Source organism: Denticeps clupeoides, chromosome 3 (assembly GCF_900700375.1).
Source record: "Denticeps clupeoides chromosome 3, fDenClu1.1, whole genome shotgun sequence".
NCBI classification, from domain to species: domain Eukaryota; kingdom Metazoa; phylum Chordata; class Actinopteri; order Clupeiformes; family Denticipitidae; genus Denticeps; species Denticeps clupeoides.
Window position 1 is genome coordinate 23,066,631 of NC_041709.1, and position 10,859 is coordinate 23,077,489.

The 10,859-nt window shown below is 41.7% G+C and overlaps 1 protein-coding gene across 1 annotated transcript; it reads left to right on the forward strand.

Annotated features, from left to right (window-relative positions):
* Positions 1 to 1,057: 1,057 nt before the first annotated feature.
* Positions 1,058 to 8,713, forward strand: caly (calcyon neuron-specific vesicular protein). The gene is made up of 5 exons (XM_028973536.1): positions 1,058 to 1,195; positions 1,884 to 2,014; positions 2,527 to 2,646; positions 2,820 to 2,933; positions 7,230 to 8,713. Exons 2-5 carry the CDS (start codon positions 1,886 to 1,888, stop codon positions 7,416 to 7,418), a joined length of 552 nt encoding a protein of 183 aa, XP_028829369.1. The 5' UTR covers positions 1,058 to 1,195; positions 1,884 to 1,885; the 3' UTR covers positions 7,419 to 8,713.
* The last annotated feature ends 2,146 nt before the right edge of the window (positions 8,714 to 10,859 follow it).

Here is a 10,859-nt window from a genome sequence, read left to right on the forward strand (position 1 = left end):
GAATCAAAGACTAAAATGTCAAATTGACAAGGATACAAGATGCCCTCGTTGTCATGTCGGAGGACATTTATGAACACGCCCACTTCACATGTGGTGCCACCAATAAAGGTAATACACCTTAAATGCCTGTAGCCTGCAAAACTCACCATGGATCTTCTCTTCTGAAAATGAAAGTGATAGTGGCAAAAATTCGTCCAAACCTCAAAAAGTCAAGAGACCAATTCAACCATTGCCTTTTGAAAGAGGCAATTGACGTGTAATTCGTGTTGCAGCCAATCCTGACAGAATTGACAAATGTTCAAGGGAGCCAGTCAAGCTGGAATGTTCTGCAATCCACAAAGCAATATCCCGTCAGCCAAACTTCCACGGCTCAAAGAAAACGGAGTTGTCATCAAAACACACAGTTCTTTAAACAGCTCGGTTTGGTCCGTGGTGTCTGAAAGTGAAAGTGAAGTGACTGTCATCGTGAAACACTGCAGCCCAGCCCACGGTGACTCGACGGAATGTGTCCTCCGTGAGACTTTTCATTTGCTACTCTTTGAGTAAGGGGAGAACCGTGCAGTTACTGATGACGAATGTTGCTGTTTCGTTCCTCGTCTCTCTTCACATGTCTCAGACTTAGTTGCTGACAACAGAAAACAGGAGAAGGTCTTGCACTCACAACTGGTCACTCAACTCATTCAGGGTATTTTCATGCTCATGGTGCTCTTCTGCTTTTCATTGTGATCAAGTGTATTATGTTTTTGACTTTTTTTGACCTGTTAAAGCGGCTTCTGTAGCTGCAGCAGCTGATCCAGTTTATGTGTTTTAGGCTGCACCAATCTGCACCGGGCCAAATCTTTTCACAGATGTTCTGGATGAAAGTGATTGAATATCATTTTGTCACATCCAGCTTGTTTCATTAACACACAGACCAATAAAACGTCAGTTTTATGTATTCTGTATGTATTCTTTGACACGTTCATGATTCAGTTGTGACAATTTCTGACATTAATGGTCACACATTCCCCTCCTACATGTCTGACATCATATTAGGGCGACTGTGGAGAAACGCTGCGACCGATGACGCACTTCTCTGCACAGCTGTGAATCTGCCGTTGCCCTGGTAACCACTCTCCTACTGCCACTCTTCAGAGCTATTTATTCTGCGGCCATCCAAGCATCAGCACAGCAAAAATCAGCACCTTCATACTCAGTGAGTCAATTTCCAATTTCTTCAATGTTATTTGAGTAACAACATTTTAATGGTAATTATGGCAAGGGCTCGAATTGATATGAATTTCATGTCTGCTGTTATATGATCAGAGGTCTGGTGGCATCACCAAAGAAAATATGTCATTCCATGCTAACATTTCAGATTTCAGCATATTGTATGACACAAAGGACAGTGTTTTCTGTTTTCATGGCATTGTGGGTGGTTGTAGATCTGCGTCTCATGTACCGTGTCTTTTTAATTACGTCATATATTATTTAATCAATGGCACATTGTAAGGCACATGTAAAGCATGTTTATTACATGCATGCAGACACATTGAAATGTTTATTTACTTGTTTGATTTCTGAGTTTTCTGTAATCTAGTTCTGATGTATTTTATTTCCCTATATATTGTATTGCCAATGTATTGCCTGACTGAGAACCGTCAAGTTATTTCTTGCTCTCCAAGAAATGACTGCACCTACACAAAACTCCCAGATATTTAATATTATGAGACAATTACCATTAAAATAGTTATGTAGTCTGATGTATGCAGTAGTCAAACGAGATTATGTCTATGATGATGACTGTGATCTCTATTTGCTGCTATCATCATTGTCACCTGGTAGAATTTCTTAACACAATGAAATGGCATCACGGCATATTTTCTGGAAATCCCTGAATGTAGACATGGTGAAATTGGGCAGTAACCTGGCCGATAAGGTGGACGGAGAACAGTCTGTGGAGGATGGTTTTGATAACATCCCCCTGATAGCCCCACTGGAAGTGAGTCAGCTCCACCAGTCCTTTCCTGAAAAGGTAAGTATAGTACATCTATATAGCCTCCTAAACATATAAAAACATGTAAAGCATGTTTATTACATGCATGCAGACACACAAGCATATTTCTAAGATAACTGAGCTGGGCAGCGAAATGAGAATGGCAATGCAATTGATTTATTGATCACTGTATGTATGTCTCCGCTATAAAACATTAGAATGTAAGAACAGTTACAAGTGAGATAATTTGAGACTGATTGGATGGACAAAAAATTTAAAATGTAAAGTTGGCAAAGAATTGTCTTGTTCACATTTGAACCCATTTTTTTGGATGGTCTTACACAGCAATAATATAATCTTAGCATTACATCCACACATTTGGAAATGAAGGCCAGCATTCTTTTCCAGAATACCACATTCCAATATCCAGAAAAAAGTTGTAGGCTGGAGGCTTTTTTATATTCTTTCCTGTTAATGAGGGCCATGTGAATTTTATGGTTTCCTCACTGTGATTTCTTCCCATTTGTTTCCAACCTCTGTCAATTTCTCAGGTTTTTGTTAAAACAACAACAGAGTACCACTTGCAGGAGCAGAAAAAGAAAAGGTTGTATGTGCCCAGCATGAACAAGCTCAACATAAACCTTTCCAGGGGGGTGTCTGAGAAAGTGAAGGTAAAAACATTTTGGTTTAATTACAGCTATGGCTATTTATGCTTGCAATGGAACAGTTTCTAGAAGCCCCTCACCACCATGCATACATTATTTTGCAAATGCGAACAATATAAAGATTTGTAAAGGTCTGTTTTCTGTGCATTTTATGTCTTTCTGGGTAAATGGGCAAATAGCTGACTGGACTGATTCTCATTACCTTGGCATTTCTGGTGTGTCTTCTGCTCCTGATCATGTACAAGGCTCTGTGGTATGACCAACTCAGCTGCCCCGATGGCTTTGTTCTCAAGGTAGGCCTTGCAGCATCAACATGTTCCATGTCTGTGTCTAAATTTGGTAAGGATTTCATTACTACTTGAAATAAATACTTGATAACCTTAACGTAACTAAGAGTATCTATGATTAAACAAAACCATTGTCCTCCAACCTTGCTACAATTTTCCAAGAGAGCACCAATTTCACTGATGTTTTGTCAAGTCAAGTCAAAGTCAAAGTCAGCTTTATTGTCAATTCTGCCACATGTGCAGGACATGCAGAGAATTGAATATACAATTTTAAAAACACCATATACAAATAAGGGCACATGGTGGAGAGTTTAATGTGTTTTTGTCTTTGCTATGCAAATATATTGTGAATTACAAAAAACCTCTCACATTCACAAATTACATACTTGACATTACACAATTATATAAAAGGCTAGGTTATGAATTAAACCCCCTTAAACTATATTGCACAATAATATAAGGTTTAACCCTAGCCCTGTAACATTTGACCGGTTATTTGGATCTGTACCACATCAGATGTTTCCACTTTGGTTGTGTGGACACCCTCTTTTCTTCTCATGTTAGTGTTTTAGAGCCGCTATGCATGATTGTCATAATTTCATCAGCTTTATCCTGGGGGTACCGGCTTACATATTCAGGGAAAGCCGGTGGCACTTCCTTTCTTGATGACTCAGGTGCTCGGAGAGCCCTATCAGCGCTCATCCCACCCCTTGATGAGGTCACGCAACTCACAACTTATCCCTGAATGGGTTCTGGAACTCTAATGCAGTGGGTGGCATGTGCCCACATTGTTTGTTCTCTGGGTTTGTTCCACCTCATTCAGTTTTTTGTGAGCAATCATGCAGAATAATTCCCCAGGGAATTATTTCTAATTAGTAATGGTGCTTAGAATTACATGGCTTACCTTCAAAATTGCCCACCATAGCTTCATATTTCACCCCTAAATTTTGAGAGGATTGTGAATAGTGGTCCATTTTTAATCTATCTTTGGTTATTTCTGTGTTAATTCTGAAAAAATTTTATTCCTCTACATTTTTTTTATTTATTTCAATTTATGACAATATTTCTGTCCCTGAGATCACAGAGTCAACTTTATGAAAAATGTTAATTGGAATAAGAACGCTCTGAGGCTCTGAGATGTAGATAGTACTTACAAAGACCAAGACAACATTGTGGGTTAGCTTTACAACATCTTAGGCCTTACTATTGGGCATCCATTTTTAGAATTCTGAAATATTGGCTTCAGTCTGAATTATCATGTTCTCAAATTAATTGGCTGGCATTAGAAGCCAATTCAATTAAGCTTGTTTCTCTGAAGGCCTTAATGCACTCTCCTATTTAGCCTTCCACCTTACCTTACGTCAAAAATAGGATTGCGTCAGGAGTAGCCTTGAGGGTGTGCATGCTCAGAAATGTCTGCAGGAATGTGCCATACCTGCTGTTGCTAGAAGTCAGCCAGTCGTGACACTGCTGGCCGAGGTTCCCGGGTGATCAGTAAAGCAGGGACAGGAAACGATAGGCGAAATCCTGTTAACAGGCAGAGTTTGTATCAGAGGACAAACAAACAGAGGTGTCAGGCAGAAATCCAGTGCAGAGCGGGGGTCGAACCAGGGCAGCAGACAGGGAAATCTTTTTCCACTGTGGAGCTACAGCTGCAACAACAACAGCAGGAGAAGCAATGACATGAACAGACTGTAGCTGACATTCAACCTGACCTCACTCACCAGGCAGGTTCCCTGAACGGATTTATCACTGTCACCTGAATCCACCTTTCAGGCAGAGACCAGCTCCCGCACTGTGGCCTGTAGCCGGCTTACTCTGTCAGGGCTCCCAGGATTTGGCATCATACGGCATCGAGTTCCGGACCCTGGCCATTGAGAGAGGATGGAAGGAATAGGCCTTCTCCACCATATTCTATGAAGGCTCTATCATCAAACAATGACTCTACCGTCATGTTAGAATGATCTCATCCATTTCAACCCAGCACTGGATTGTGACTGACAGGAAGAGCGCTTCTACCTATGCAGCTTGCCTGCGCTTGACACTAGACGAGACAGAGCGTAAGTGCCAATGGAACCAGGACCTCTGCTTCTACTGTGGCAGGGGTGGCCATTACTGCAAAAAGTGCACTGAGAAAACTTGCCCACGCCAGTGGGTGGGAAACACCTCCAATCTCTGAGACCCTGGATCTCCAATCTCTGAGCCCCCATTGTCCTTGGCTATCCCTGGCTCTGAGTGCATCAGGCCTTCCTTAATTGGAGGGATCGGACTCTTTTCCAGTGAGGTCTGGACTGTCAGGCACACTGTCACTGTCACTCCTATCGCTGACAATCGACCCCTCTACCTGGGATGAGTGCTAGTGTACCTTGCCCTGTAGATCGACCGTCAGCTGCTGGCGCAACCCATGACTGCCAGCCATTCGTCCACAGGGCTCCTGGATCAGCAGTCTTTTTGAGGTCTGCTGTGGGTACCAGCCCACCTTCTTTGCACATAAAGAACCTGCGGCTGGACCCCCTTCCGCTCGTCAGCTGATCTGAGGCTCAGCGAGCATGGGCCAAGGCGCAGTCCACCCTCCTCTCAACCCCACAGTGTACCTCAACTCGGCACAATCGGCGATACCCGGTCAGACTGTGGTTTTGGGTGGGAGACAGAGTATGCCTTGCCACCCAGGACCTCCATCTCCGCTCAGAGTCACAGAAACTAACATCACAGTTCATCGGCCCCTACTGGCCCCTATCAGTCGCCTCATGTACGTCGTCACCTCCCCTCTTCTTCCACTTACTCCGGCTCCACCTCCACCTCGTATCATTGATCCCGTATCATGAGCGCAACCTGGACTCTCAACGTAGGGGTCGCGGGGTCCAGTATCTTGTCCACTGGCAGCATGAACGCAGTACCGGGTGACACGTTTTCCATTTAATCCGTGTTCTGATTGCCGGCTGGTGCTCAGTCATTGTGTGTCAACGTGGCAATGACTTGGCTCAACTCTCCTCATCTCCAGCAAGCCTTATCCTTTCTCCTGCTTTCCTCAAGCCTGATTCCTTGTTTGTGCTGTTTGTTATTCGAGCGTCAGCCTCCGTGGGGGTTGCAGTGTACACTGAATGCACTTGCAGAGTAAACAGTGGAGACTCACCCACCACTTTGCGTCCCACCACAGCCCTATCATGAAATTTTCGCTTTGTGAGACTATTTAACATTAATACGGCCTGTCTATGGTCCTGCAGTGGCTGTAAATGGCCATAGGTATAGAGAGTGCTTTGGCCGTTTTGCTTCGCCGTTCAGAGACAAGGATCTGGAATATTTCCCCTTATGTCGTCAAAAGCTTCAGACAAAGAAACGGCGCGTCCTGGGGAAATTTCATTGTGTGGCTAAAAGTGGGTGTAATTCTGTACCGTGGCTGAGTTTTCAGATACAGTTTTAGGGGACTACTGGATCCTGGATGTGTAAACTTTTTTGACTGCTGTTAAAGGGGTACTCATGAGGGAAAGTATGCCATAAAATATGTAAAAATAATAGGAATAGGCAAGTCTGTAATAACATAACAAACACAACTATCCAGTCTACAATCTTAGATAAGACTAAAAATAATGCGCATTAATCATATAAAGGCCATAACAAACATCACCTGAAATTCTGGCTGCTTAACAGGAAAGTGTATGTAGATTTGTGGATTTTAGCATATCATCATGTCAAAATTTGTTAAACCTCAAAATGGGTGTATACCCATTTTTCTGTTGTGCATACATTTGATTAATTAGAGTTTTTATGTTTAGTGATCAGATCTGCAAAACTAACATGTTTTAATCTTAAATTGGGCACAAGCTATAATCTAAATAAATTCATATTTTCAATTATGCAGAAGACCTGTATTAACACATATTTTTTACAGATATATAGTTGAAAATGGCCAAATGTGCCTTTATACAGATCTCATTACATTTCAAGCCAGTCAAATTTAGAAGCTATAAATTCTCAGATTGTAGAGTGTTGTGCATTTGTTGTTAGAATTAGATGAATAAATAAATGCTAGAGCTACTTTGTAATGAGTGAAGTTGAATTAAAGAATTACTCTGAAGTGTCTCACTTTGTGACATCACTGTACTGTACTGTATGGTCATGTGCAATAAGTGGATTGCTATCATTACTTTCCTCCGGCATTATCATGTAAACACACTGAATGTTGTCACAGAAATATTTTGTCGCATGTTCCATATATCTGTGATGCTATGTGTGAGAAATAGTTGTGGTTGACAGGGAGGCTATGCTGTCATACTACTAACTAGCATCTTAAAACGTTTCCAGCACAAGCATTGCACACCAGCGGCTCTGGAGATGTACTACTCAGAAAAAGACAGAGCCAGCATCTACACAGCCATCAGCCAGCTAAACCAGGCCAAGAGGAACTCTCCTGAACTGCCCTCCCCATGGCTTCCTGTTATCAATGCTCTGAAGGAGGCCCAGAAGGCCAAGGATGACGTTGGCCAGGAGTAGAGTCACCGAAAAATATCTGTTTATTACCTCGTCAGCATAAGATGGGTTGAAAAGAGTTCGGTGGTTTTGGCAGGAATCAGACAGCACATGGTTGATGAGTGTAAGCATTTCTCTGTGACTGTGTACATTTGTCTGCGTGTGTGGGTATGTGTCTGTCTGTTTCTGGCCGTGGGGTGTGAGGACCCAGAGCGAGGCAAGCATGCATGCTCTGAGAGGCCCTGAAGATGCAGCTCCGCCACTCTGGAGCCATCATCTACTGTCCTTCACCCCAAAAGTGTTTGCCTCAATGCTTGGTCTGTGAGTAGCGTTGTAAAACAAACCATGAGTATCTAGTTGTACGGTTTCAGTGTTTTTCATGTGCACTTCTGCAGTCACTCAGGCTTTATGTCTTGATAGTAGTGGTGCTTATTGTCATTGTTCTGCTCAGAGATCTAACCAATATATTACAATAATGGGAATGCAGTTAGATAGAAAAGAAAAACTGAATGCAACATACATATTCAACCAAACAAAATATGAATTATGAGTAAACCCAAAGCTATTAGTAACTATCATGTCATAATGAAAGTAATATAACAGGACAAATGATTTTAATCATTTACATGTTTATGATAATTTACCTTTTTTGAAACAACTGTCATTCAAAATTATATCAGGTTGGTTTAGTAAACTGAATGTTCAGACAGAAGTTACTTACACCAGCAAACACAGTATCTAAGAGGCTGACATAAATGAATGTTCAGTGTACATAATAATATATAAGAATATTATTATATGTTTTATTGTAAGATTCTTCTCTTGTGATCATAGTGGAATTTATTTATTTGCTCATTTATTTATTCCGAGACGCTGGGTGTTTCTTGCACTGCTTTAAAAACACTCAGGACCCTAATTTGGAGAGCTGATGAACAACTGAAAGTGAAAAACTATGTTACTATATTGATGCACAAATTTGAAAGTTGTCCTAAATTATTCAGAAGTTTGTTGGACATAAACTTCTCCTTTTAAAAGGCAATGGTGTAAGATCTATGGACTCGCTCTTAATCAAAATGCCTGCCTACATCACAGTCCCTTGAACCATACAATATGTCTATGTAATACATTTTTAATGAGGGACAAAATAAAATAATATATGAACCGTTCAACCATACAATAATATTAATGACTTTTTGATGTTGATTCCATTTACTGGAATTTAAACAGGAATGAGATGTTTGCTTCTGATCTTCAGTTCTGTGGCTGTAGACTGTAAGAAAATAAGAAAATAATAATAAAAAGAAAAAGTTTGCTGTTCACTTTTTATCATGGACTTTTTTTTTTCCCCCCCTTGTATAGTTCTACATATAGTCAGCCAGAGCTGAGTCTAGAAGAAAGTCTGTAAAATATATGTTGTATAGTTTGGTGTATTATTATAATTATTATATGATAATTTGTGAAGGGATACACGTAAAAGAAAAAGACATTTTAAATAATAATTGTTTGTCTTTTGAGAGTATTTGTTATGTCCTTAAGAGTCCCTTTCCTCTTTGAAATTCTGCATTTGCAAGATACTGTTGTGAAAGTGTTGGTATTTGCACTTACGCTTTTTTCCCCGCCCAGTCTTGTCGTCCACGTTAATTAAATCAGTATGAGGCATTTATGGGGCATTTACAGGGTCCATGCTCGCTGGTGGTGCAGTTTCGAGAATGAGACCTGCTGTTGTATATTTCCCCAGAGCTGGCGCCACACGAGAGTGCTGTTCTGCAGGCATCACTCTCCTCTACTCCCACTCAGGACTAATGAAAGGAGCCATAGCCCGCCTTGACCCAGTGCTATCTCAGCATTACCGCCTTTCAGTTAGACACTAATACACTACAACACTAGCTTCATCTTCATTTGCTTTCAACTATATTTTTTGTCCTTTCAATTGAACTGTACACAGTGCTGCAAAGAAAAAGGAATGCTCTGTGCGCCTGTTTCTCTGCTCCAGCTGTGTTTTTATCTCTCTTGCAGTAACGCACACTCAGGGCCTGACACACACACACCCACGCGCACACACACACAAACACACACATCCTGTCTGTTGTCCTTCTGCTGAGGGGAGAGTTCTTGCACGGAACATTGAAGTGTTGAGTCTGATTTTTAAACAAGCTTTTCACTGACTTTTAAGATCAAAATGTTGCCTTTACATTTTCCCCCGTTTTAGCATTTTTGGATAACACAAAAATGTCAGACAGGCATTTAGAAATACATCCATACAACATGTCCTTGAGGGCTCAACGCAATACTTCATCAATAATTGCAGAGGGCTGTTTTTGCGAGCGTATAACACTCTAAGACTATCTGTGGTTGGGTCAAGGTCAATAGGTCAAAGGTCACCATTCATCAAATCAAAAGTTGGCTATTTCTCACTGGCAGGGTGTTTTCGGGTCACAAGTTGAAGCTAAATGAGAGCACACGCATCTCCAACAGCTCCTCTATGATATACGCCAACTCTATGGAGAGCACAGCAAAGAGGTGGTGTTCTGGTTTTATGACAGTAGGGCCAACATTTCTTACTCTTCACTGGAGCTGGCCAGGGTAATGGATCAGATGACGGGAATATATTACTTTTGTGCATCAATGTTCTGTCACCCTTTCTCTTCACGTGATGCTAAGGAGAGAGTTCAAGGTCTGACCTCATGACTTTAGCCATTCTGGGAAATCAGAAGGATTGATTTAAGATTATGTGGATTTAATATTATGTTGGATCTACACCAATAATTGCTATTTGAACCTGTGACTTTGTGTTTTGTCTGCTGTGTTACACACTAGGCTACTACCACCCTTTATAAGAAACCTATGAAGAACTCAGAACTCCGGCATTATGTAGTGTCTGGTCAGGACATGGGAACTTGTTCTTCCTTTACCTCCTTTAATAAAGCTTAACCCAGGCACAACAACAGGGACTGGATCCTTCCATCTCTGACTTGTTCAGAGTAGTAATATCAAAACAGCAAGAGAAAAGAGGCTGTCAGATCCAGACTTAGGGGTGAGTGTGGTCCTGTAGAAAGATTGGGGATATAATGAGCTTTAGGCTATTACTGCATTCATTTACATTTACAGCATTTATCAGACGCCCTTATCCAGAGAGACTTACAATCAGTAGTTACAGGGGACAGTCCCCCCCCTGGAGAGACTCAGGGTTAAGTGTCTTGCTCAGGGACACAATGGTAGTAAGTGGGATTTGAACCTGGGTCTTCTGGTTCATAGGCGAACCCGCTAGGCTACTACCACCCTTGCGCATTCAGTTTTCTTAGCAATCCAACAGTACTTCGGATGAACACAACACCTGTGTTCTGCATACACAGAACACAGGACTGAAACCGTGGCCGCTTCCCAGTCTGCTGTGACCTGCTGAGTTTAGCTCAGACCTACCGCTAGAGGGCGCTCGAGTGTTATTTACGGCGGTAGCGTGGTGGT

Coding starts and splice junctions, on each gene's coding strand:
- caly (XM_028973536.1), top strand. CDS start 1,886: ATGGTGAAATTGGGCAGTAACCTGGCCGATAAGGTGGACGGAGAACAG. Junction 2,015..2,526: donor ACCAGTCCTTTCCTGAAAAG/GTAAGTATAGTA, acceptor TCAATTTCTCAG/GTTTTTGTTAAAACAACAAC. Junction 2,647..2,819: donor GGGTGTCTGAGAAAGTGAAG/GTAAAAACATTT, acceptor ATGGGCAAATAG/CTGACTGGACTGATTCTCAT.